The sequence below is a fragment of the Mesoplodon densirostris genome, chromosome 1 (assembly GCF_025265405.1).
Source record: "Mesoplodon densirostris isolate mMesDen1 chromosome 1, mMesDen1 primary haplotype, whole genome shotgun sequence".
Lineage (NCBI taxonomy): Eukaryota > Metazoa > Chordata > Mammalia > Artiodactyla > Ziphiidae > Mesoplodon > Mesoplodon densirostris.
Genome location: NC_082661.1, coordinates 18555920 through 18583751, shown reverse-complemented (window position 1 = coordinate 18583751; position 27832 = coordinate 18555920). Strand labels below are relative to the sequence as shown.

General features: G+C 39.5%; 2 protein-coding genes across 8 annotated transcripts in view; one reads left to right on the top strand and one right to left on the bottom strand.

The window, feature by feature from the left end:
- Positions 1-110: 110 nt before the first annotated feature.
- Positions 111-15523, bottom strand: ZDHHC6 (zinc finger DHHC-type palmitoyltransferase 6). Of its 3 annotated transcripts, XM_060099559.1 has the most exons (11): positions 15293-15523; positions 13807-14280; positions 13078-13169; positions 11727-11886; positions 10333-10494; positions 8639-8692; positions 4185-4352; positions 3081-3122; positions 2238-2383; positions 2096-2142; positions 111-722 (listed from the first exon to the last, which is right to left on the bottom strand). In XM_060099559.1, exons 2-11 carry the CDS (start codon positions 14071-14073, stop codon positions 619-621), a joined length of 1242 nt encoding a protein of 413 aa, XP_059955542.1. In that variant the 5' UTR covers positions 14074-14280; positions 15293-15523; the 3' UTR covers positions 111-618. The 3 variants fall into 3 exon arrangements, with proteins under 3 accessions (XP_059955542.1, XP_059955551.1, XP_059955560.1); XM_060099568.1 differs by lacking the exon at positions 3081-3122; XM_060099577.1 differs by lacking the exon at positions 15293-15523 and having other exon boundaries at positions 11727-11794; positions 13807-13853.
- A 276-nt stretch (positions 15524-15799) lies between these two features.
- The window catches only part of VTI1A (vesicle transport through interaction with t-SNAREs 1A), a 365752-nt gene continuing 353719 nt past the window's right edge, over positions 15800-27832 (top strand). For all 5 annotated transcript variants that reach the window (XM_060099530.1, XM_060099512.1, XM_060099547.1 and 2 more), the window contains exons 1-2: positions 15800-16041; positions 25749-25807. In XM_060099530.1, coding sequence (XP_059955513.1) covers positions 15948-16041; positions 25749-25807 — 153 coding nt within the window. In that variant the 5' untranslated portion in view covers positions 15800-15947. The remainder of the gene's footprint in view (positions 16042-25748; positions 25808-27832) is intronic.

Below are 27832 nucleotides of genomic sequence, written 5' to 3'. Positions count from 1 at the left end.
ATTATTAAAGATGTTGATTTTTCACAAGGCAGTAAAGCAGTTTTCCATAAGGAACTAAGACAATCCTTTTTAGTCAGCAAAAAGAAAGATACTTTGAGTAAAAACTATGATTTATACAGAACGTCCATTGATCTTTATTTGATTTGACAAAATCTTCATTATTAAAAGACGGGTAATAAAATCTGAGCTTACACTGAATCTGCAAATTAAGTTCTATAGTATCTAGAATATTACATAAGAAATTTCGGCAGAGGGTGAGAGAGGATAAAAGCATCACATGCAGATGCTCCTGACAAAGGGGGAACTATATCTGCAGGTGAGGTCCATCGTGTGCAGTGCATAAAAAAATCCTAGAGAAAATGCAATCGACTTACTTGGGTGAAGTGTTTTTCCTTTTGGGGAGAGGGAGCGGTGGCATCGAGGTGCAGGAATTCAAAGGTATGTGCAGAATGGCTTCTCCATTTCAAAATGATAATAAAAATATTTAGATCATGGCACTAGGGCACCTTTGAGGAAAAGAACACCTTAACCAGAGTAGGCTCATTGCATAATTCTTTAGTAATATGTACAGTTTTCAAGTAATGGAGCGGACTTAGAGTAATTTTACTTCAAAAGTGGCTATCTATTTTTCTTCTCGCCCTCTGGGGCTTGATCTGTTTCAGCATCGCAGGGACACTTTTCTACACAGTTTCTAGGGAACCATCCTCTTATTCTTGAAACACCTGAGGGAGAAAATGAAACTGATATGAAATAGATATACCACAATGACATTTGTGAGACCCATTAGTCCTATTACTTCCAATTAATAAGCTTTTAGTTAGACTTTACCACCCCCCACCATCTTTTATAAGCACAATATGAGGTTAAAGTTAAATAAATAAAAAAAATAAAATAAATGTTCCCAACAAGCTAGAAAACAGATATTTCCCGAATTCCATCATCTGGGGAAGGAGCTGATGCAGCTCAGGAGAGCCCCAGTGGAGTGGGGACAACTTGGTGTTCACGTACATGTGTGTGACCATGAAGGAGTATGGCTCTGTCATACTTCATCTGTTCCGGGGGACTATCTCCCTGTAGCCTTTGTGAATTTTCCTTTTAGACTTTCTCTAACTTGTGCACTTCTATATCAAGCTTGCCTAAGCTGTCACATGGGTTAATTTATGATTAACCCAGTGTTTTCAAAAGAGCATCCTGGGTTAATCTTTACTTTAAAAAGGAACAATTCTTAAAAGTAAAAAAATCAAAGACAGTTTCAATTCATTAGTTTTTATAATAACTTAAAAGGACGATTCATTCAATGGGGGCGTGTATAGCATAGCAGCTTAGTCATAGGCTCTGGAGCCAGACTGCGTGGGCTGGAGTCTTGGCTCCATCTGCATTTAGTGTGGCCTTGGGCACGTTGCTTAGCCTCTCCACATTTCAGTTCCCTCACCAATAAAATGTCAGTGACAGCACGGACCTCAGAGGGCTGTTGGGGACCTGAATACCACAAGTGAAGCATTTCCACAAGTGCCTGTCGCACAGTTAAGTATGGGGTGTGATGTTTGCTAATCACTGCAAAGACTCGATAAATACAAGTATATGGAGAAATAATACAAAGAGCTTTTTGTTGTTTAATGATGTGCCTTCCTATTTAGTTCCCCTAATGCACGTGATGTGGCTGTTTATAAAAGTTATTCTTGGGCTTCCCTGGTGGCGCAGTGGTTGAGAATCTACCTGCCAATGCAGGGGACACGGGTTCGAGCCCTGGTCTGGGAGGATCCCACATGCCGTGGAGCAACTAGGCCCATGAGTCACAACTACTGAGCCTGCGCGTCTGGAGCCTGTGCTCCGCAACAAGAGAGGCCACGATAGTGAGAGGCCCGCGCACTGCGATGAAGAGTGGCCCCCGCTTGCCACAGCTAGAGATAGCCCTCGCACAGAAACGAAGACCCAACACAGCAAAAATAAATAAATAAATTAATAAACTCCTACCCCCAACATCTTCTTAAAAAACAAAAAACAAAAAACAAAAAACAAAAAAAAGTTATTCTTGTAAAATTTGCAGTTATTGCTGGCAGTCTTGTCCTTTAAACACCCCCTTCCACTTTCATACCTTCTTTAATGGAATCATCAAGAATTTTATCTCCATACAACCAGTATCTGAAATATTTAAAAGATTAAAATTAATTTTTTTGGGGGGGTCTAGATGCCAATTTCGTCATTCAAGAAGAAATTCACTACTTTCTGTCACTTACCGTAAGCCTCTTGTGGCTAAAATGAACTCCCCTTTCTGTAGCCTTATCCGAGGCTCTTCAGTGCAGGGGCTCGTGAAGAAGGTTTTGATTCCTCTGTTCAAAGGACAGCAGGTACCACTATAATCTTCTATTACTTTATACTGAACCTGTCATTAGTGAGCAGAAGAACAATTTAACGTTAACCCATACCTGAGGTTTTTTAAGTTTGAATGTAAACTGTTAAAGGTAGATCCAAAATATCAGGCAAGTCTTCCCCTCCTGGTTCCCTATCTACCCTTTATAGAAGGTAATTAATTGATGCTTCTAATTCTCAGGCTTTTTCTTACCCTTCATTTCAAGCACATGGCTAAGAATGAAATTTTAGAAGCAGTGCTGTCCAGTAGAACTTTCTGCAGTGATAGAAATGTTTTATACTTGTGGTATCCAGTGTGATAGCCGCTAGACACATGTAGCTACTGAACACTTTTAATGTGGCTGGTGCAACCAAGGGACTTAATTTTTAATTTTATTTAAATTAATTTATATTTAAATAGCCACATGTAGCTAGTGGCTGTTGAATTATTCAGCATCACTGTAAGGACAAGTTTCACACTAGGGAACTATATTGAGGATAATTATCTTTTGACAATATAAATTGACTAAATTCCCTCCAAACCTCCAGTCCAAACTATTTAAATGAAAACAAAAGTACTATGCATTAAATTTCAACAAATGTATTAAGAAATATTATTTAATAAAAGCTAACAGTTGGTTTTTACTCAAAGGCAATTTTAAAAGCTACACAGAAGTACAGAGCCTGACAAAAGAAAAAGAAATTAGTATCATTGCAAAAGAATTACTTACACTTCTGACTCTTTTATCTGCTTTTTGTTTCAACTGTTCTATCTGTTTGGAAGATATAAAAAAAAAATGAAGTCTCTCATCTCAATGTTTAAAAACAGGCTTTCCTCATTTACTATAGCACAGTGACATGACAAACTCCCAATTTTCCAACATTTCAAATTGCTGACAATTTAAAGGCCGCCTTTTTTCTTTCTTTCTTTCTTTTTTTTTTAGCATGGAAAGAAGGCCCTATGACTAAAAACTGGTACTGAAATGGGGCCTCCTTCTCAGTGTTCCCTCTCCAATGTCTTTATTCACAGAGCACTCCCTGTGGCCCAGGAATCAGGGAGATGTGCTCTCTGCCCTCAGGGGGCTTCCGGGCTCGTCCCTGAGGTGAAGAGGATACAGAGACTCACTGATCCTTTAGAGAGAAGGCGAACAGACTGCAAACTTCACCAACAATGAGTCTTAATTAAAAGTCACCATTTCAACTCCTTTTCTCCACTTATTCAGCAAGTTTATTAAATGTTACTACACTAGATATAGTAGGGGAAATAACCTCTGCCTAGAATCTTGCCAAGTTAAGTTAAAGACATAAGATACAAGAATTAAATAAAAATGAGACCTCATGTGCTAATATGCATTAGTATATGATTAAGTGCCAAATCCAGCTGAGTCTAGAGTGGGGAGGTAAGTCTTTATGGAAGAGAGGGCAGTGGAACTGGTCTGAATAATTTCTGATAAAGAGGAGCTCATGTGACAGAAAAAACAGTGTTGGGGAAGAGTTAGGTGTCAGGAATGTACCAGGAATTCGCTGAGTAGACTAGGCTGATTGGAAAGGATGATTCCTGCTAGGATGTAGGTGAAAGGTAGCTTTTGGCCAGATTTTATAAAACTAAGTTAAGGAATCAGGACTTTATCTCACAGGTATGAAGAGGTAAGGAAAGATTTAAATAGAAGGAGGGACATGATACAAAGAGTGCTTTAGAATTAATTTAGATTCATTTGACATGCTGAAAAAATTCTTATTACTTATTTTACTATAAAATGCCATCAGAGTTAAGGAGAAGTTAAGGGGAAGAAGGTGAGGCAAAAAGGCAAGACTATCTGAATAAAAATACTCACTGTTAAGCTGTACTGGTGACAGCCTTCTCTTATTGGCCAATCCAGTCCATCTCCTTTGGGGACCCCTGACCACGTAAAAACCTGTTTAAAGTTCTTCCATCTACTTCCCATATCATAAGGAAAAACAAAGACTTCATCTAGTTGATAATATTGAATTCGATCTTTAGCCTGTGGGTAACAAAGATGTAAGATGGCAGATACATCTGTCTTAAATGGCTTTTAGTAATATACTATTGAGAACATTTATTCCTCAAATTTGTATCATTCCTAAAAATGCTTCCTCCTTGTTGTAACGTTAGAGTACACAGGAGAAATAAACACACTTATCACAATATAGGAAGAACTTGACACACAATACCAACCTTGTATGAGACCATCCAGAAAATGTCTGACAGGAGTTACTCAGGAATACGCCTAAATAAGACCAAATTTAAGCATTCGAAAACGTTTATTAAAGGAGTTAGTAACTTTATTCCATATAGAAAAAGTCCTCAATGTTCCTGCTTGTTCAGCAGAACAAAGGAATCCAGGTGTAAAGAAGATATATTGATAAGGAGGTTTAAGAGAAAACAAGGGTTTATTCAGGATGGAAGGAACCATTAGGTGGGGTGCACTAGAACGCAACGGCGGCATCCTGCGTGGCAGCAACACCTGTGTGAGTGGCCAGGAAAGGTGTGACAGGGGAGTCATCATTCTATGAAAATTATTTTTTTTAAAGCTAGCAGGTATGTGTAAGAGATCTTTCAGTTTTATATACCATTACATATGTGTATATACTTATTTATGTAGGCATTTATATGTACATCTTATGCATATATATATATATAAATATTCAGGTTTCATAAATTATATTCTAGGCATTTAAATTGTTAACTTTTACTTAAAGAGATAAACTGGCTTAGAATTTCTGATAGAAATTTCTAAGAAATTTCTTAGAATTTCTGAATTTCCACTGACACCTACTGGTATAAAGATACACCATTTATTCCTACAATAAGTGTACAAATCCAGTTGATACTTACAGTGTAATAAAATCTGTAATTTTGATACATTTTAACTTAATATCAATACAATCACTTATTTGATTTTTACTGAGCAACAGAGTGCCAGTTTTAAAATAACTTCTAGATTTAGCATGGCACTTTATAAAGAACTTTGGTCATTAGCAAAAAAACACTGTTAATCTAATGTCAACATATTATGCTAACTAGAGACGATACCTTGAAATATTACCGGGGGACAGCATTTTAGGGAAAAGCTTTTGCAGTTACTTATAAAGTGATGTTGATGTTAATTCAATTAAAAGAATTGTCAAGCTGCAACATGACAACATGTAAGTCCATCCCCACCCAGACAGTAAAGGGTAATTTCTTTTCCCTTTTTATAAGCAAAAGCTTCAGTCTTCAAAATAATTAAGAGCCTCAGAGAACAGAGATCTAGAATATTAAGGAAGAAAAAGTGCTAAGGATGAGAGTAGCTTACAAAAATAACCAAGGCATGGTCTTTAAGAGAAGCACTCAGTGAAGATGGGGGATTCCAGCAATACTGTGTGTTAAAAGGTGACAGAGATGTGCAGTAAGTGCTACAGGAAAATGGTACAGAAGTACTTAACCTAGTCTAGGGAAAGTCAAGGAAGGTTCCTTGGAGGAAGTGACAGCTAAATTAAGTGTTGAGGGACAAGAAATTAGGCAAAAAATAGGGGGAAAGAATATTCTAGGCAGAGGGAACAACATGTGAAAAGATACAGAAGCTTAAGATGTGCAAACTATTTGGTATTAGCTGGTATTGAGTGTGAATGGGGTGGGAGGGGTGGAAATGAAGTTGGAGAAGCAGGTAGGAGCAAGACATAAAAGGTTTTATTGATATTACGCATAAGCTAAGGAGCTTGGACTTAAACCCGTACATCAGTGGTTCTCAAGGTATGCTTTGCATACCTCCTTGAGTCCCCAAGACCTTTTCTTGGAGTTGAACGAAGTCAGACAACTTTCATAATAATACGAAGATGTTATTTGCCTTCTTCATGGTGTTGACATTTGCAACAGTGGGTAAAACTGCTGGCACCTTAAGCAGGAATCAAGACAGTGGCACCAAACTGTATTAATAGGTGCTATATTCTTCACTGCTACACACTCATAATTCAAACAAAACCAAACCAACAAAAAGCCCAGTTTTACAAAAAAATTTCTTGATGAAGAAATAAAAATTATTTTTATTAAATCTCAGCCCTCAAGTAGATGTCTTTTTTTTTTAAAAGTAGAAGTCTTTAATATTCTGTGTGACAAAATGGAAAGTACACATAAAAGCTTGCCGAAGTGCTTATCTCAAGAAAAACACTTGAGTTGTGAGCTAACAAAAGCTGTGTAGCCAGCTTTTTTCATGTAATGCTATTTTTACATGAAAGAATGAGTAATGTAACAGAAAAACCAAGGTTATTCAGACCTCAGTATTTAGTGGACATCTTCTCGAAAATGAACAAAGTCAGGCTGTTACTTCATATAAACAACTGAGTGTTGCCAGTGGAAAAAATTAGGCTTTCAAGTGAAAATTGGAACTTGGAAAATTTATAGCCACCACTATGAGCTTGACAGCTTTCCAATATTTAAAGATTTTCCCCATAAAATTGGTAGTGATATGAATGAATACGGCTTTTAGATATTGTATAATGAAATGTGTCAACGTTTTAAAAATCTGTGTAATGCTGTAAACTACTATTTTCCAAATGACCAATGCCTGATGATCTATGTGGGTACCAGATCCATTCAAAGAGCAAGATAGATTGATGGATTTAAATACAAAAGAATACAAAGTTTACTGATGTAGTTTTAGATCTCACATGCAACTAACCTCTCAAGAACTAGCACTTGTCAAGCTTTAATGTATTATCAAGGAATATCCACTATTATGTAAAAGACATGTTAAAATACTCCACCCTTTTCTACCTACTTATCTGAGGCTGAATTTTCTTTTTTTTTTATAATAGTGTTTATTTATTTTTACTTGTTGACAGTTTGCTTTATTTATTTATTTATTTTTGGCTGTGTTGGGTCTTCGTTTCTGTGCAAGGGCTTTCTCTACTTGTGGCAAGCGGGGGCCACTCTTCAGCGCGGTGCGCGGGCCTCTCGCTGTCGCGGCCTCTCTTGTTGCGGAGCACAGGCTCCAGACGCGCAGGCTCAGTAGTTGTGGCTCACGGGCCCAGTTGCTCCGTGGCACGTGGGATCTTCCCGGACCAGGGCTCGAACCCGTGTCCCCTGCATTGGCAGGCAGATTCTCAACCACTGCACCACCAGGGAAGCCCTGAATTTTCTTCATGTACTTCAATCAAAGCAACATATCGCAACAGGCTGAATGCAGAAGTAGATGTGAGAATCCAACTGTCTTCTGTTGTCAGATATTAGAGATTTATATAAAAAATACCACTTCCTATTTTATTTTGGAAAATTTAATTATTTTTCCCAAAAAACATGTTATTTTTATTAACATATAATGGATTTATTGTTATTTTAAAATGAAATAATAAATATTCAAAGATTTTCTCAGTTAGAAAATATGGCAAATGTCAATAGATATAATACACATTAACAAAAGCTCTTTAGTGTCCTTAACAATTTTTGAGAATGTAAAAGGTCCTGAGACCAAAAAGTTTGAGAACTGCTGCTGTAAATGAAAGCTCACCAGCTGGCTGCCAGGGTGCTAAATATGTCCTATAGGTGTGTTTTATTTGTCCCACAAAGGTTTTTCGTTTGTTTTTAATTTGAATTGCTTGCCAGTGCTTAAAAGTAGAAAGGAGGTAACACAGAAATCCAGATCTCTGACTTTTCTTGGAAAAAAAAAAATGATACGATCTCACAATACTGGGTGAGGATTTCCCTGTGGCACCAATCAGCTTTGTCTGCCGGGCAGCTCTGGCCTACAGGCTGGCTCCCCACATCTAGGTTATCTGCCTGGGCCCTAGTGCATTTGGGTTTACACCCCCTGTTACAGTGATAGTGAGGCTCTGAGAAGTTTTAAATAGGGAGTGGGGCAGTCAGAGGTACTTTTTATATCAGAATCACAATGGACAGCGTGAAGTATGTACTGGAGGTTGTGAGGTCTGTAACAAGCTAAATGTTATAAGCCTTATCTGATGTCTAAAGCCTATGTGATGGCACCTTGGTAGGACAGAAGTTCCTTTCCCAATGGGTTGCCTTCTCCTCTAGTCTGAGAGAGTACAGCCAAATGGTTTCATGTGTGGCTTAGGCCTCTTCAACAACTCAGTGTGTGAGATAGCTCTGTGGGAGTCATATTAAACCAGGAATAAATCAAACGGTTCCTATGAGCACCTTTTACATGGCATGCAAATGACGTAAGGAAGCCATTTGGTAGCCAAGTTTTCATTTTGGGGCATTTATTAGTTAATCTGGTCTATTAGTTAATCAGTACTTTATCGATATTGAGGAAACAATTATAAAATTTACCTTCTCTTCAATCCATGATTCAATAGAAGTTTTGTTTCTGAGAATTATTTTCATCTGGAAATTAAATGATAAATAGTAAAATTTCATAATGTGACTGGTTCATTTAAGATTATCATCTTTACACTAACCCTACGAGGTAGTTTTTATTGTTCCACTCCATAGATGAAGATATCAGGATAACAGAGATTAAGTAACAGAGTGTGGTCCATCTAACTCTTAACCACTGTACATCTTCACATGAATGATTACATCGATCCACAGTCAAATCTGAATCTGCTGTTTAAATAAAAAATCATGTTTTATGTACTATCTTCTGAATAAGTTTTTCGGAGTATTAATAAAATATTGATATAATCCATTCAATCAGTATTATATAGATGTATTATGCTATTAAAATCTTTTACCACTATTTTTAATCTTAAATGCATGATTAATCTATTTATTACAAGTAAAAGTGACTCATTGCAGTCAACCTAGATATTTTGCTTGCCGTAAAAACTGAATATTTTCAGTATTGATTCTATTTTTTGATTTTCCTAGCTATGACAATTCCATTTATGTAGGTTTTTACACCACAGGATTTTAGTTTATTTCTAATATGATTCTTAATTATAGGGATTAAGGAAAATTTTTCAAAGAATTTGATCCCAGGCTAGTAGAAAACGTGAACTATAACCAAAACCAGGTTATTTTAAAACCAAGAGTTCAAAAAGGGCTGGGTGATGCATCAGGGCCCTCAAGCCCAGCGCTTCTAGTTCTATACGTCTTGCAATTCTTTGAAGTCTCGATGTGCCTTCATGGAGACAGTGTGACACAGTAAGGACAACCCTGGACTGGGAGTCCTTATTATATTCCAAGGGCCTAGCACAATACCTGGTCCACAGTGGGCCTTCAGTGAATGAATAAACCAATGAAGTGAATGAAATGAGTCATAAGAACTATTTTTTGATCCGTTCAGGGCCACATCCTCCTTCTCTGTGTTCTCATATTGCACTTTGTACATAAATCTACGCCATACACATGACCCTGTATTAGTTAACTCTTCACCACTCATTGTGAGTTCCCTAATGGCAGGAACCTTTCATTTTCATTCTTGTAGCCTCAGTAATTAGCAAAGTGATTCATCACAGAGTAGACATTAAATAGCACCTATATTACAGGGTTGTTATGGAGATTAAATGAGCTGACACATGTAAAAAGCCTAAAACAGCACTCAATAAATGTTAGCTATGTTGTTATGATTTTGATTTAATATATGCTACTATAAAATAACAATAATTATGTTTATTGAATATATGTCTACTGAATACATGAATGGATGATCTTGGCTATGTCACTTAACCTTCCTGTGACTTAATTACTCATCTGTAAGGAAGGGAAAACAATACTCCTCTTCGACCTCTTTTGGGGTTGATGTGAAGATCAAGAGAGACAGTGAGAAGAGCTTTCTCAAGTATAAAATGCTATGTAACTCTAAGTTAGTATTTTAAAAATTAAATCAATAACCTAGAAATTCTGGCAAAGTCACTTCAAAATTATCTGACTAGTAGAAGATTAAATTAATCACCTACATGGAATAAGTATCAATAATCTCCATTTCACACTGCATACTTAAATGGAAGCTTTATCTCTTTCTCTTTACAAGTGGCCCCAATAACTTGACAACTTTAGCTAGAGGTAATAAAGGAACTTACCTGGATAAAAAACAACATCCCAACAGCTATGGTTGTTCCTAAAGCTAATCCCAAGGCAAACAAGGTGGCAGCAAATGCAGCTAATCCAAACGGAATAATCGGAAGAGGATCTCTCCGGGCTGCACTCATATCAATCTTTACTGTGTTCCACCCAAAGGAGAGCTATAAACAATAACAACAACACACACTCGAAATACTTGGTTGTCGTAAACGGTCATACTCTACCATTTAAAATAACTTGGTCAAAAAGATCAACAAATGACAACTTGACACCGTGGCCAAAGCAAACAGAGCTGTTTCTAATCCATACTGTGGTTTGAACTCATACTGATATGCATGAGATCATTCTTAGGTATTCTACAACGTTTTTTGTTTGTTTGTTATTGTTCCCTCAGAAAGTGTTAGGTAGACCGCACAAACATTACTATGCATGAACAACACTAATCTAAGCTGTAACTGCGTCTCCCATCCTCTCCTTGTTTTCCTCTATTTACAGTGATTTCCACAGCGACAAACATAGCCTAGGATTCAGTGGTTTCTTCCCTCATGTTCCACAACGAGAGGTTTAAAAACTAGCAAAATGTAGGCCAAATATGGCCTGCTGATGTGTACTGCCTGGCCTACAAAATGTTTTAAAATATGAAGTTAGGTACCAAAATTTAGAAATTTAGTGATTTAGAAATCAGATTTCACATAAAGAATCCAGATTTTCAGATTTTTCTTGAAAAACCAGATGATCTGACATCACCAGGCTGGATTTCCAAACATCAAGAACTGGCTGAAGTCAAATATGGGTTGTTCCCTGTGTGAAGGACTTGTGTTTTCCAGTTTACCACATCCCACCAGGCCTGTTTCCCTCATTGACCCTCCAGACCTCTTTAGGGGCCTCAATTTGTGACTACTGATCTTTATCTCATGACTACTTGCCCATAAATCAACTCAGTCAGTTGCACCATATCTTAGAATGTGCACCTGCTCTGTAAGCCACGTTCCAGGACACTGGATTTAGAAATGAACAAAAGAACTACAACTGGCCACAGGATCGAATGGAAACAGAAAGCACTAGTATTGTCTTTTTTCTCCCTCTTCTGCTTTTTCCTCTAACTATTCTTTACCATAGCTACCAAGTTTGAAGTCCAGTAAGTTATACATAGTACTAAAATAACTGTCAACTTCAACTAGAGCATATAAGGTGAGTTTCCAGAACAAAATGATCTTTCCTCATCTTAAAAACTGTTTTACTGCTTTTTTAAAAGGAATCCTTATAGAGGATTATAAAACAAAGTTCTATTTCCCCACCTAAACTGTAGAAAGCATATTTCCAAAAGGAACTTCTTAAATAATCTTAATAACTACTATTTAAGCTGGCATGATTTTATAACATTTTCACTTACCCGATTATAAAGCTGTGTATACATTGTCATAACAAAAATAAAGGCAGCATGAATACAACCCAGTGGTGCTAAAAGGAGAAACAGTGTGAACGAAGCATGATTTTGATAACCACAGCAGTTGTTGATCCAAGGACAGTGATGGTCCATCTTCATCACACACCTAACAAGAAAAATTTACATGAAACATGAGGCAGAAAATCCCGTCTACTTTAAATAACTTTGGTCTTCAAAAGATCAAGCACATCGGAATCTAGCATGTCCATGCGTGGTCACAGAGGAATTATACTTCATGGAACAGAAAGAAAAATCTTTATGAGTTTTTAAACAGTGACTTCTTTTAAATTTTAAACAACACAAGAAAGGGCAGGCTTTGTAACAGCATCTGAAGAAAAGATGTCTGCTACAAGTGACTTTGTTTAAAGAAGTCTGGAGGCCCGCTGAGAGGTTCATTATAAAGAAATGAGCATAGTTCCTGGTTTTCCTCTAGCTCTGAAATGCAGTGACTGAAGTGGAAAACAACAGAGACTGAACAAAATTACTTATAAATCTCCACTGGGGTTGATGGGGCCTAGCAGACGCTTGTAACTTCCTTCCTTCCTGTTCTTTTCCTTTAGATGTGGAGTCTCTAAGCTAAGCAAGCTAACTCCGGAATATAAGATGTGGTTTAATAAGCAGTCTTTCTCTGTTTCCCTTCCTTGAGGCTGCTAAAAGAAAATTTTCTTGCCTCAAACTAAACTTTATTTGCCCCTCCAATGGTCCCCCTAAACCTCAACATTCTCATAATAAATTTCTTATTTATCAGTGGACATAGGTGTTCATTAAAAAAGGTTCTAGCTTAATTCACATTTTTCATAGTGATTCTGTTTTCTTCCAATTAAGTTTTGTCTATAAGACACCTGTGATAATAGGCACCTGGATTCATTTATTAGATCTGTGTAAAGTGTAAATGTTAGTCAACTAAATAATGGAAAAAGCAGGTTGCCTTTATAATTTAGACTCAGAACAATTCTAAGGCTAGTCAAGATGACAGTCGACAATTAATCCTGATTTATGAAAACAACCTAAAGGTATAACTTTTTACCCTGCTCTTGGCAAGGCAAGAAGCAAAGTAAACCTGTACTTTTCTAGAAAAATCTTTTCACTTATAACAAAAAAGAGTCATACTTATTATCAGAATTGACAATTTAAAAGTAAAATGAAGATTATGACACTTAATTATTCTGACAACATTATTTAAAAAGTAGCCACCTTGCAGAAAATAAAACTAGGATTGATGTGGTAGAAAGAATAACAACAAAAGACCAGTAATCAAGTTGATCAATCCCCAATAAAGAGCAAAGACAGACAGTACCTGTTACACTTTCTGCAATGATGTGACCGTGGTGCCTTGTATGCTTGGCAGACTTTACAATATTGGAGGTACATGCTATCCTGAGAATTTTCCTTGGCAGCAAAATAGAAACAAAACATAAACTTCTGGGTCATTGGAAAAGTGATGTTGCTGTTACCAGAAATTCACTATTTAAAAATATTTTAACTCAAATATAATGGCTGGAAATGCAAGTTAAAATTCAAATTCCATCCTTTCCCCATCTCCCATAAAAGAAAATCAAACCATAGTATTTATTCATAAGGCGTGACTTGTTATTACCAGGCTGTCCATTATTTCTGAATACTTTATGGTTTAAAACAGTAGTTTCTAAAGTTTTTCTCAGTTGTAAGGGTGTTAATATGTTACATGAAAAAAGATCCTAGAGCCAAACCACACTGTAGAATTATGAGGTGAATGATATGCAGTGTTTCCTAGAAACTTATGCACTCATCACCACCCCTCCATTTTTTTTTTTTTTAATGCAGAAGTATTTAATGAAATTGCTTTGGGAAATACTAATTTAGATCCATACTTTCAAACCGTATAAAATAAATTCTTTGAGCTCTAAATGATCAGTGATTAGAATAATACACTTAGTCTCTACCAAAGCAAACAGCAGGCTGTGTTTGATCTTACTGGTTGGCAGATAAGGCAAAAACTAAATATATTACCATGAGGGTTCACCATCTTAAGGAATCTTTTTCTTACCGGTTTCCACCCCAGAGGGACGAAGCCAGGACCAACAAACATGGCATTGAAGTAATTATAAAGAATCATGACAGTCCAATTTATTAACATGATGAAGTTCATGCTTCCTCCAGTGGTATGTAAGGGCCAATACCACAACACAGAGTCAATCATGGCCATGGTAGAACATATTGCTATAACACCAAGGGCTATAATGGGACCCCAGTGACAAAGTCTCTTTACTTCTTGTAGATTTTCAAACTTGATAACTGAGCAGAATGTACCCATTTTGGTGAGGAAGAACTCCTTCCTGTTTTTAAAGAACTACAGATTTCCTTTTTCTGTGCACACATTTCCATGTGCCACAAGTCCATGTGTGTTCCTGAATTGTCATGCCTTCACATTGTGGGATGTTAATGCAGATTACGCCATGTTCACTGTTACACACTCTTTATGTTTCGTAGGAGAATCCAGTACCTTGGTTTGAAATCCAATCTAAAGAAACAAAATGAGAAAGTTCGGTAAGACATTTTACTATGTACTGTATTTGTTAATTCCAATAATCACCTAAACAAAAGCAGCTCACAAGTACATTACTATGGAATGAGTACCTCATCAAACGTCAAAAAGAACTATTTTTGTCTTATCCAAACTTTCCTCACGTCTGAATAGCACCTAAACTGGACACGTGATTGTAAAATGGTTGTTTTTATTCTTTTGTTCCCAACTTGTCAGAGGACTGTGTCTATGCAACCGTTTCGTGAATGGTTTGAGGAGACGAAGAATTTTAGAGCTGGGAAGGAGGGCCTTAGGGTTGGCCTAATCCAGCTTCCTTCTTCATAGAAAAGAAAATGGCTTGGAGAGGCTGAGTGAGTAAACCACGGCGGTAACAGATGAACTCAACAGAAGCCAAGTCATCAATCTCCCTCTGTGGAGTTCTAAACTGCCTCTTACCCAGTCTCGAATTACATAAAGTATGATCCAGACATGGTCTACACCATTTGCCTGCGGTTGCCCCCCAAACACTAACTTAAGGGTCTATTTGTGTCAAAGTAAAGAAGCGGAAGGGTGAAAGCAAAGAGACTGCAAGGAAGGGAGGGGAGAGATAAGTGTGTGTGAACTCACTATCGGAGGCGTATATGAGAAGGAACATGATGAGAATATCTGAGGAAAAAAAAAAATGAAGTGTCTCCCGGAGCGAGGGACGGGAAAGTCAGGACGGCGAGCGCCGGGAAGATCTGTAGAAGGGTATTTCGGACTGGACTGGAGTGAGTCAAGGGAAGAAGATCAGAGGTACAGAGTAACAAAGACTTCCAGGCAACAGATGCCGCTGCCCTGTGCCTCAATTTCCCGCCCGTGTCATGGAGCGGAGCGCTTAGAAATCCTCACTCAGGGGAAGAACATCTTGGTAAGTGTGGTTGGTCTCAACATTCTGGAGACTCTGGCCTCACTCGGGTGGGGCGAAGACCGCCAAAATCATGGTCACGTCCCGTGATTTGACTCCCACCTCAGTCTGGTCCTCAGTGCCCGCTCTTTGGCCATCGCATTTCCGGGGCGGCTCGGGCTCACCCGGAGCAGGTTTTCTCCGGCTCGGAAAACTCCGTCATGGGTACCCCAGGCGAGCGCAAGTAGAAAGTAAATCCTGTGGGCTAGAGGCTGGAGTACGGGACCAGCCTCCACCCTCGCGTTGCTCCGCCAGCGGCCTCGCCGCAGCTCTCCCGTTCAGGCTCAGTGCGCAGCCTCCGTGACAGCCACTTCCGGGAGGTTCGCCGCATCAAACTTCCCCCTGGAAGCAAGCCCCTCTGACTTGTAGCTTGGGGAGCCGGAGCCGCTTTCCAAAACGTGGAGGGCAAAAAATGCTTTCGGTCATTCCCGAGAACCCGCATATTTTTTAAGCTTTTGGGGGCACTAACTTAAGGGCTTTTCCTTAGCGAATTTCTTAATCTTGAAGCCCGAACGGAAACTAAAAAGCGCACCCAGCCCAACTTCCGGAGGACCAAGATCGCGGAGAACAACCAGGAAGCGACCTGGCTGGGAGCTACCCCGGCTTCTCCGCTCCGCTTTTGAGGGAGCTCCCCGCGTTCCTACACCGTCTTTTCCTGCCCCGCGTAGCCCCAGCCCTGACCTAGGCTCCGGCCCGGGCCGGCCACTCCGGAGCCGCCATGTCGTCCGACTTCGAAGGCTACGAGCAGGACTTCGCGGTGCTCACTGCAGAGATCACCAATAAGATTGCGAGGGTCCCCCGACTCCCGCCTGGTGAGAGCCCTGCCCAGGCTGGGCGGGGTTGGCCCGGAGAGCCGGGAGGCTTGGGCAGTGGGCGATGGAACGACACCTGAATAAATGTGTCTCTGAGGAGCGAGCCTGGAGGGAGGTGGTGTTGGGGCCTCCCAGAGGGATGCTTGAGGTTGGTTGAGGATAAGGGGAGAATCCAATCTGGGTTGTGGGGTGCAGTGTAAAGAGTCTTTGGATTCTGAGCCATCTGGGCTCTAATCTGGACTCCGCTGCCTTGTGACCCGTATAACCTTGGGAACGTTTCTCTGAGTCTTAGTTTTGGCTGGGTTTTGTTTGTTTGTGAAATATAGAGATGTGAGAGTATCCAAAGAGAATCAGTGAACGTACCCAGATCATGAGTCTGCATCATACCGTAACGTTGTTTTGTTAGTAATGATGTTATTATTATAGGCAGCAAAGCAGTGTTAAGAGCCGTAGTACCCGGATTCAAATCCCTGCTCTGGCACTTAGAAGTTGTTGTATTTAGGCAAGTTTCTTAACCTCTCTCAACTTTCCTTCTTGGTAAAATGGAGAGAATTGTGCGTCTCTCATAGGGTTTTTGTGAAGATTAAATGACTTAACATATGTAAAGCCCTTTCTTGGTGTTAGCTGCTATAATCATTAGTATCTTTCATACCCCCATCCCCGTTTATTATTTTTCATCCTTCCTGGGGATCCATAACCCAGTGTTGTGTAAAACTTGGTACAGGATAATGTTTCTCACTTTTAAAATTCCACAGTTTTCATCCAGAAGAGTTTTGTTTTTGTGTTTTAGCACAACTCATTTTCGATACTGGACTAAAAGGAACTTCTTAAATCTTAATAACTACTATTTAAGCTGGCATGAACTAAAGTTACGTGAAGGTGCGAGCTATGTTTGATTTCCTTGGCATTTATTTAGAACGGGCTCAGGAAAATGTTTTAAGTGAATGAACAGATACATAAATATGATGTCTTGTGATTTTTGTTTGTAGGATATTGTTTTAGGATTTATTTTTCTCTCATTACAGATTTAATTTGAGTATTGACTTGCAGAAAAGATTGTGGCTTTGGTGCTCAGTTTTGTTAGGGAAATTGAACCATCTACCTTCGCTCTATGGTGTAAAGTGTAGGAAAAGGAGTGCTCATTGACCTGTGAATTGGTGGGTAACTTCCTTGCTCCACCTTGTTAGTCAATCCTTGATGCCAGCAGTAATTTCTCCTGGACTGAAGTTGTCATTCCTCTTTCCCTTTCCCTACCTCCCCCCAAACTTTTGTGTTTGTAAATAATTTTCTTCCTTTCTTTGTTTTTCTTTTTTTAATATATAAACTTATTTATTTATTTAGTTAGTTAGTTATGGCTCCGTTGGGTCTTCGTTGCTGCACACAGGCTTTCTCTAGTTGCCGTGAGCGGGGGCTGCTGTTCATTGCGGTACGCTGGCTTCTCATTGCGGAGCACTGGCTCTAGGCACGTGAGCTTCAGTAGTTGTGGCACGTGGGCTCAGTAGCTGTGGCGCACGGGCTTAGTTGCTCCGCAGCATGTGGGATCTTCCCGGACCAGGGATCGAACCCGTGTCCCCTGCATTGGCAGGCAGGTTCTGAACCACTGTGCCACCAGGGAAGTCCCTTCTTTGTTTTTCTTACCCCCGCCTATTTTCTATTAATAGGGACATTTGCTTCAAGCCAGGATCTCTGAATTTACACCCCGCTCATCTCCTGAAGTCCCAGTTAGTTCTGGAGGAGATGGAGGATGATGTCTTAAAGAGGTGTACGAGTCCAAGTGAGGGAACAAGGGGAGAGAACCAAGGTAGCATATACCACCAAGCTCTGCTGCCTTGGAGATTTTTGTGGCAAATTGGCTGATGGCCTCATCTCTTCAGTTCTGCGTTCCTCCACTGCCCAAGATCATCTTGATTTTTGTTGTCGTTGTTCTTGGAGACTGCTTCCTTTGACTTCAGTCCCAGAGCCTCAGAATATCAGGATTTGTGGTTTCCGTGGGATTTTTGCTCATTTTTAATTGTGATAGTTTTAGCCGAGGAAACATTTTTTGTTTGGGATAATAGGTTTTGTACTGGGAAGCTATTCTATAAAGTAACAAAATCATTCCTGGTTGCAAAGTTGTAACAGCCAATTCCAAGAAAACAGATTTGTTACAATCAATTTTTTTTCTTACCTTTATATTTTAATGTAACCATTCTTACCACATAGAAGGAAACCTTTGAATTAAGTACCTTAAAAATAAAAGTCTTGACTCTCTGTAGGTACAGTATAATGTAATGCCCAAACACAGCAGCTACATGAGAATTGAGAGGAGACTGTATAACTGGCACTGGAAAAATGCTTACTGACTTGAATAATTAAATGCTAGTAATTCTTGAAAATGTTGTGGTTTCCCTCTTAATAATTACTTGTACTTGCTCATTTTATTATGTTTCTAGTTGATAAATAGAGAAAGATGAAAAATATATCTGTGTGGTTATGAATTTCAGATGTATGTCTGTGGACTAACAAATTAATATGTACAACCATGGCAAAAACCAGTATGAGTAAAAGTAATTATAATCTCTTCCTGGCATCTTTGGTGGTTGACCCAGAATTTACCTGAGTTAAGAAGGTTAAAAATTGGAGCAAAATTTTCAGCCAAAGCAGTTTGTTCCCCCAAATATTAACTTACTGAAATGGAAGTGGAGTGGGTAGGATTGATTGCAACTAAGTGTGTGCAGTGTACAATGTGCTACCTCTGCTGTGCATGTACAGTGTATTAAAGTGTTACTTCCAAAGAGAATAGAAAAGATTGAAATTTTAAAACTTTATTTTACAAAAGAAATTCGATTATTCTGTGATACATTTTAAACAATAAAAAAAACCCTTTCCTGTTAGACTAAAGTGTTTGAATTTTACGTAGTTTTAGTAATTGGACTGATGAGATAGATCGGTCCCTTCTTAAGTAATATTCTTATGGCACTGTATTCAAACTTTGATTATAATGATTAGTATTCTGTGGTAAAGTCAGGACAATGGATGAGTGGAAACCATTGCTAATACTAATTGTGACACTCCTTTTCCTCTGATGATGAATCCTAAGTTGGGGGATACTTCATAGGGGCAGAGGTTCTGTTACTCAGGCAGGCTTCCTGAAGGATCTTAAACAAAATGTTCCTTTGCAATTAGTTGCTTACCTCACCATGAACAGAGAGATAAATGGTCTGTTGTGAAGTCTATCATTTTGTAGATACAGTCAGAAATACCAAGAAAGGCATTATGGCAAATTGATTACAGTTCACACATGGCATCAGATCTGTTTAGAATCCCAGCTCTGCTGCTTACTAGATGTGCAGTCTTGAGCAAGTTGCCTAGCCTCTCTAAGCCTGTCTCCTCTACCTGGAAAACCGGGAGTAGGGGATAATCGTTTCAACCTTACAGTGTTGTAAAAATCAAATGAAACAAAGCATATAACACCCTATCACACTTTTTTTTTCTCTCCCCAGAGAAAGTACATGATAAATTAGCCACTAGTGATACTGCTGCTGGTGAAGACAACAGCTGTAGGGTTAGTCAGGACCCAGCTTCTCAGACTTTGTGATGTTAGTTGAACTCTTAAAGGAACCTTAGACCTCAATTTTGCTTCCTTTCTATGCTAGACTAGAGTTGGGTGAATCTCTCTTGATGAACACCTACATTTGAGGGGAAATGAGTGATTAGGGACTTTGGGATGTGGACGTGGAATGGGGCTTTAAACTCAGGATATCAAAGAGAGAGTCAGGGAGAGAACTGGAAGTGGTGGGGCAAGACAGGTGTCCTTTCTGGAAGGAAATGCTTCAGTCTAACTGATTGGTTATGCCAAGCCCTTGAGGCTTTTGGACATCATCTAGACATGGCCATGTATGGAAGAAGCCATAGCATTGTTCCATGATTCTCTCTTGCCTTTGCAAAGTGGTTATAGTCAGAGGATTCAGAAAAATCAGCTTTTATTTATGAATGCTGTGGTTTGCTTAAAACGTATGTAGCTCTGGAGCTGTAATATTGATGTGTAGCTACTGAGTGCTTGAAATGCGGCTGTTGCCACATAGTGAAATGATAGTGTTTTGGATATATTGAATTAAATATTATTAAAACTAAAAAAAGTATATATTAAAATGAATTTCTCTTGTTCCTTTTTATTTTTTGACATGTAGCTACTAGAAAATTTAAAATTACATTATGTGACTCGCGTGCATTACATTTCTGTTGTTGTATAAAATTAGAGTTGAAGAGATGGTTCCAGACCTAATTCAGGGACTCAGGTACAGAGTGAGTTGAAGTAGAGTGGGTAGGACTTGAGTTAGGCATATACACACACGCACACATACCCACACTCTAATCCCAGAGGATCCTCTCTCCCTTAAACTTTTCAGTTAACCTAAGTAATAGCTTCATTGACTAAAAAAAAAAAAAAAAAACTTTAAATTTTAGAACAGGTTTAGATTTACAGAAAAATCACAAAGATAATACAGAGAATCCCTATATACTCCATGCCCAGTTTCCTCTATTGTTAACATCTTAAATGAATATGATACATTTGTTGCAGCCAGTGAACCCATATTGATACTTATTATTAACTGAAGTCTATACTTTATTCAGATTTCCTTAGTTTTTTACCTAATGTCCTTTTACTATTCTAGGACCCAATTCAGCATTTATTGTCATAGCTCCTCAGGTTCCTCTTAGTTGTGACAGTTTCACAGCCCTTTCCTTATTTTTGATGACTTTACAGTTTAGAGGAGTACTGATCAGATATTTTATAGAATGTTCCTCAGTTGGAATTTGCCTGATGTTTTTCTCATCATCAGACTCGGGTTATAGGTTTGTGAGAGGAAGATCACAGAGGTTAAGCACCATTTTCATCACATCACATCACATCAAGAGTACACACTGTCGGGCTTCCCTGGTGGCGCAGTGGTTGAGAGTCCGCCTGCCGATTCAGGGGACACGGGTTCGTGCCCCGGTCCGGGAAGATCCCACATGCCGCGGAGCGGCTGGGCCTGTGAGCCATGGCCTCTGAGTCTGCGCGTCCGGAGCCTGTGCTCCGCAACGGGAGAGGCCACAACAGTGGGAGGCCCGTGTACTGCAAAAAAAAAAAAAAAAGAGTACACACTGTAAGGTAACTTATCACTCCTGATGTTAACTTTGATCACCTGGCTGAGGTATTAGTTGTCAGCTTTCTCCACTATAAAGTTACTCTTTTCCTCCTTTCCATACTGTTTGGAAGGAAATCATAGGCATAGCGCACACTTACGGAGTAGGGAGTCATGCTCCACCTCCTTGAAGGCTGAGTATTTAGGTAAATTTTTTGGAATTCTTCTATACAGGAAAGATTTGTCTATTCTCCTCCACTTATTAATTCAGTCATTTATATCCATGGACTCGTTTATTAAATACTCCATGTTATATTCTAATACCACTTTATTTTGTTGCTCAGATTATGCCTGCTTTGACCACTGGAAGCCCTTCCAGCTGCCTTTTGTGTCCTTTTGCTATACTCCCATCATTGTGGGGCTTTTTTCCCCCTTTTTAACACTTTCATACTTTCTGATATTATAAGGTACTCCAGGATCATCTTGTATTTTTCCTACACCAGTCCTAGAATCACCAGCCATTTCTCCATGGAATCCTACTTCCTTTTTTTTTTTTTTCTTTTTGCGGTATGCGGGCCTCTCACTGTTGTGGCCTCTCCCGTTGCGTAGCACAGGCTCCGGATGCGCAGGCCCAGAGGCCATGGTTCACAGGACCAGCCGCTCCGCGGCGTATGGGATCCCCCCAGACCGGGGCACGAACCCGTATCCCCTGCATCAGCAGGCGGACTCTCAACCACCGCGCCACCAGGGAGGCCCCCTACTTCCTTTTAATGAAAAATGGTGTTAGAAACCAAGATCTGGACACTAGGTGTGCTTATTGGTACTGAGGTATTATTGGTTCTGGGCTCTTTCAGCTCACAGAGCAAGGGAAAACGTGTGCATACTAATTCATGTATATATACATATTGATAAAATTTTATATATGAAACCATCTATATTTATAGTAAGCTAAACATGAATTCATATTGATATCTCCAACTCTAGTCCTTTATCACAAGGATCATTCTAGAATGGCTTTGTGTTTACATTATTTTATTCATAAAGGGAAACTTGCCATTCTAAGTGGGAAGATTTGCCCCAGTCCTCACTGATACAATTTTTCTTTTTCTGTTTCTCTGTGAATAACAAATGTGTTGCTGAATGCTAAGACTGATTGATTCATTCAGTAAACACTTAGTGAGCACCTACTGTGTACAGCTCTCTATGCTAAATACAAAATTATGACAAACATGTGTCAAGAGTGGTCCCTGCCTTCAAGGAGCTGGAAATGAGGCTGAAGGGAAAACTACAGGAACCAATTTCTAATGATCATCAGGGACGCTAGGGCAGAGGACAGAGGTCTAGGAATTCAGAGGAGATAAGATCATGTTCCAGGAGGTCACCTGGAAGGATGGTGGGATTTAGCCGACAAAAACAGGGAAAGAGTGTAAGAGTTGCAAGCAGTGGGTTTCTGTTGTTTCGGAAGGCCCAGAATCCCCCATTCTATCTTACGAGAGCAGCTCCTCAATGTTCCGTTGAGGAACTCCCTAAACCCAGTCTTGGTGGAACTGACAGGCTGCCATGCCCTGTCCAGGTCAAGAGGTGAACACTTTACCCAAGCGAGGACATTCAGTGACTTTTTGCCAGGAATTGGAATTTTAACTCTCCTTCTGCAGAGACTGTTGGTGACTTCCTGCTCCCTTGGTTTCCTGAGCCACCCTGGGTACTGTCTTCCCTGAGCTTGGGAACTCATCTTTTCCATTGATTCTGTGAGCCACCCTGAATTACTCTCATAAATTCCCTTTTTGGCTTAGGTTAGCCAGAATCAGTTCTGTTCTGTTCAACCAAAGAACCTAAATGGTAGCTTGAACAATGGCTTAGAGTTGGGGGGAGGGGGGTAGATGTGCTTGGGTAGTAAAGGATAGTCTGGTTAGTATGCAGAGCACATACGAGAGAGCTAATAGTTGGAAATAAAGTTGGAAAGGTCGCTTGGGTCCCGAATATGGAGGGCCTTGACTGTTAGGCTCAAGTGATCCAATCAGAGCCACATTTTAGAAAGATTAAGTGGGGGAAGGGGTCAGGTAGGGAAAAAGGGAAACCAGGGTGGTTGGTAGCATAGCTTCTTCTGTAAAGTCTTGCACTGACTACACTATTTATTCAATTTGCCATCAGTTTTCGAGAACTGATTATGTGCCAGGCTCAGTGCTAAATTTTAGGACTAAGACATGGTTCCTGTCTTCCCAGGGCCTCCAAGGTAGAAGATAAATCAGACCTGTAAGTGTGAGAGATAAATCATGAGAATTAGGTAAGGGTTCTAGGGGTTTTCTGCAAGAGTGAGTAGTTAATTCTTCTGTTGGGTTAGAAAAACTTCAAAGAGGTAGTGATTTCTGAAAAGAGTTTTGAGTAGCAGTTTGCCAGGTAGTCACAGTGGAGATGGGCAGGAGCAGAGGGATTAAAGATCTGGAGTCCTGGAAATATATCAGGGTTAGAGATAAAGGTTTGGTCCAGGATAGGCTTGTCTTGTTTCATATTCTGCACTATTGCAAAAGTACAGTGTGGTTCTACTATAATTTGTGGAGATGTCAGATGGATTGACATGTACCAGAAGCATATAAATTTGGGGTCGTATACTAAATTTTTAGTCTGGCCATATGTAGGCTTAACTGCCTCAAAGAGGGAAAATCAAGCTGAATTTTAATTCTAAATGTGCACTTTTCTTAGGGAGAAATTCTTAGAATACACACAAAACACCTTCTGTGATAGCTACCCCCTAGTTTGGTGGGGGCTGGTGATCAAAGGGAGGGAGTTGAGGTTACCAGAACCTAGTTATTATTCTAGTAAAATAGTAACTGCTATTAAAGATTCCCCACTTGGTATTAACTATCCTTCTGAAAAGTTAGTCAGCTGCTAGGTATTGTACCCATTCAAGCTTCCTGACTTTTCTAGTCTGTTATATTGGTCATTGGGTTTCAAGTCACAGAAAGCCAACTTAAATAAAGAAAAAGAAATGTGTTGTTTCAAAAAACCAAACAATGATAAAGTCAAGTAAAACCTGTTCCAGAGTTATCTGGAACAAGAAACTAACTAACAAAATCTATTTAATCTTTATCTATCTATCATCTATCTATCAGCTTTGCTTCTTTGTAAATATAGGCTTTCATTCCCAACCACTGGAAATTGGCTTGCTCCTCGTAGCTAGAGCAATGGATGCCAACAGCTTCTAGACTCACATTCTCATAACTCTACCAAGAGAGAGGAAAAGACTTTCCTGTTACTACAGGACTTTGTTTAGTCTGATTGGATCTTATACGCATCCCACCCTCACCCCCCAGACCAATGTAGCCAGAGGGATTGAGTTACTAGTATTAGTCTAGCTGGAAAGAGAAGGCCATCCTTTGGCAAGTCACTGTGACCAGAGAGGCAGGGTCATAGAAGAACATAGTATCTCCCATTGACCTACTTGGTGAAGAGGAGAGCCTCAAAAGAGTGAGGCTTATTGCCTGAGAAGAGAAGGGTGTTAGGTAGACAAAAATATAAATGGTCAGTAAATTAGGTTAGTACAAAACTCAGGGGCCATCTCTAAATAAATGGGCTGATTGATTTGGAATGGGCGTAGGGAAAATGTTTCTGAAAGTATCTGCTAGAACATGTCTCTCCCAGAATGATGAATTATAGTTGAGTTATAACTTGTTGTGGTTGAGTTTGAAAAAAATCACATACAGACACTTAGCACTTCACAAATTAAAAGTAATTTCTCTTGCATCAGCTTATTTGAGCTAAAAAGAATCCAGTAGATGCTTTAAATTTCCATTTTAGACAGTTTAGACTGAGTCTCAGTAAAAACTCTTTCTTATCCAGAATCCCATAACCATGAGTAGATAATGGCTTTGGGGTTAGAATCAGTAGTTCTGACTTAAAATATTTCTAACATTACACTCAACTCTTAGTGAAAGCATAATTTTTTTTAAAGGATTGTAAGGACTTGTCCAGTTTTAGGAATTGTTGTTATATGTGACTTTTAAATTGTATTCATAAATCCACTATTCCCAATTTATTAAAGTCATGACTTTGCGGATTCCTCATGCCACCACTAAATCTGCTATTGTTGACACAGTCTCTTCTAAAGTTTAGACCAAAATAATTTTTGGTTTCTCTTAAAAATGTTATGGCATCTCTTGGGCTTCCCTGGTGGCGCAGTGGTTGGGAGTCCGCCTGCCGATGCAGGGGACACGGGTTCATGCCCCGGTCCGGGAAGATCCCACATGCCGCAGAGTGGCTGGGCCCGTGGGCCATGGCCGCTGAGCCTGCGCATCCGGAGCCTGTGCTCCACAACGGGAGAGGCCACAACTGTGAGAAGCCTGTGTACCGCAAAAAAAAAAAAAAAAAAAAGTTATGGCATCTCTTAATTCAGTGTTCCATAGGATTATGTATTTCCAGATAGCCTAGAATCAGTGGCTTACAGCAGTTCCCAACCCACTAAAGAATGATATGACCGTTTGAATGATAATGGTAATTCTCTACTCTGACCAGAAAGGAAAAAAGGTACATAAAAATAGAAGTTTTTAAATATTAAATTTATCTGTATCCTTAGCAATTCCTTGATGTTATTATTTGTTTCAGATGAGAAGAAGCAGGTGGTTGCAAATGTGGAGAAACAGCTCGAAGAAGCAAAAGAACTGGTATGTGTTGACTTGGTAACATATTTAAAACACAACCAGAGCCATTTAATCTGATGCTTTCCTCTAAGTCTCTTTTTATTCATTGTAGAAATGTGAAACATTACTGATTAGCAGTTCATGATTCAGAATTCATCAGTTTTTAGATGGAAGAGAATTTAATCACTTCTTGGGATTTTATCCTTCTTAGTAAAGGTGATTCATTAAATGTCCACCTCGAATTTTTGTTCCTTCATAATACTTTTCATAATGGTTATAAATAGCTAACACTTGTTAAAGGCATCCTGGGTACTAGACACTGGGATAAGCGTATTACTTTTTAATATTTAATTTTCACCAAAAGCCTGTGAGATAGGTACTATTTGTACCTATTTGTAAAAATTGTTAAGTATCGAGATTTTCCCCTGCTTGCTCACCAATAAGTGAGCCTGCCACAATTTCATGGATGCTGATAGAAGACATGAGATTCCTAGGTCAGAGACCAAAGGCTTTTATTAGTCGCAGCAAAAGCAGCTGCCAAAGTTGCAGCAGGCTGGCGTCTGTTCCCTGAGGCCCAATTCCCACAGGGCTGATGCATGTTTGCCTAGAAGAATGCCTACACATACAGCAGATTATCTTATAGGAGAGGAACATGGAGCCTGGGGAACATACTGCTTTATAGCAGCCTGTAAGTAAGCCTGCTCTTTGCCCCGAGGGACACATTGTTTCTTACCCCAACATTGTTCCCTGCCTGGGAATCAGTGGTCAGGACCTTGCATTCTTGGCATGCCCAGCAAGACATGTAGAAGAAGCGTGAGAGACCCACAGAGGAGTGTCATTACCCCCATTTTGTAGATGGGGAAACTGAGGCTGAGGAAGATTGAGTAACTTATCTGAAGTCCCACATCCAGTAAGTGGTGAAGTAAGGATTTGTACTTAGACATGCTAAACCCAGAGCTCTAGCTAGCTTCTCAAATCAAGGAGCAAAAAATATTAAAATATATTGTGTCCTAATTTTTGGTTTCAAAGCCAGGTATTGCAAGTATGATTCAACTTGTTACTGCATTGTGGTCCTAAATGAGTGTGTTGCTTTTCTAAATACTGAAGGCTACTACTTGGTGTTCTAACTGATAAACTTACAACAGTTTCCCAAAGTGTGTTTCTGTTAACTGGTGTTACCTGTTCAAACAAGTTCGGGAAACTGTAGCTTAAACAGAATTCTCCAATTCTGGGTCTTTTTCTTGTTATTATTTTTCTGTAGAACCTTCTTAGACCCTAAAGTAGGCTACAAGGCGCGATGAGTCTCTAGGAAGGGACTCTAAGGGGCAGCACTTCTCAGGCTTATTTGCCTGAGTAACATTTGTTAACAGGACCATACACGGGGGGCTGCTGCTTTGCAAGGTCTGAGGAATAGGCGGCTGTAGCCTCCCATCACACCACAGACCTTTCCTTCGTGTCTGTGAATGCTAAGGAGGCGCGTTGCAGAGCTGCTGCTCCATCTCGCCTGTCTCTGCTTCTTTTCTAGCTGTCGGAACGCCTATGCTCTCCTCACCCTGTAAGATCTACTTCTCATCTCACTATCTCTGCAGGGGCAGCTTTGTTCTAACTCTTCAGCTTCTCATGTTTGCCTCTCTTTTGGAAGTTTTCTTTTTTTTTTTTTTTTTTTTTGTCCCCAATACTTTTCTGTTTCCTTTCTCTCCTTTTTATAGTCAGCTGATTCTCTCATGCTTCCTGGCCTTCACGTGAAAAGACTGGCCTTTCATATACCATAGCTGCCAACCTGGACGCTTCTTCCTTCAGGTTGGCAGGCTTACCGTAAGTAATACAACTGATCAATTCTTTGGATCTTGAGTTAACTTCTTATCTTGTGGAGTTCTCAGTAGCGGGTGTTTTTGTTTTTGTTTTGTTTGCCATCAAAACCTGTGTTTTGGTTCATTGGTTTGCCTTCTTTTGGAGACGTTGCTTTACTTGATGATATTAGAAAGCTGGTTTCCTGATAACCAAGGTTTCACTGTACCAAGAAAAACCGAGTTATACCCCCATGGAGCT

Coding starts and splice junctions, on each gene's coding strand:
- ZDHHC6 (XM_060099559.1), bottom strand. CDS start 14,073: ATGGGTACATTCTGCTCAGTTATCAAGTTTGAAAATCTACAAGAAGTA. Junction 10,495..11,726: donor ATACACAGCTTTATAATCGG/GTAAGTGAAAAT, acceptor TATTGTTTATAG/CTCTCCTTTGGGTGGAACAC. Junction 2,143..2,237: donor TTAGCCACAAGAGGCTTACG/GTAAGTGACAGA, acceptor TAAATATTTCAG/ATACTGGTTGTATGGAGATA.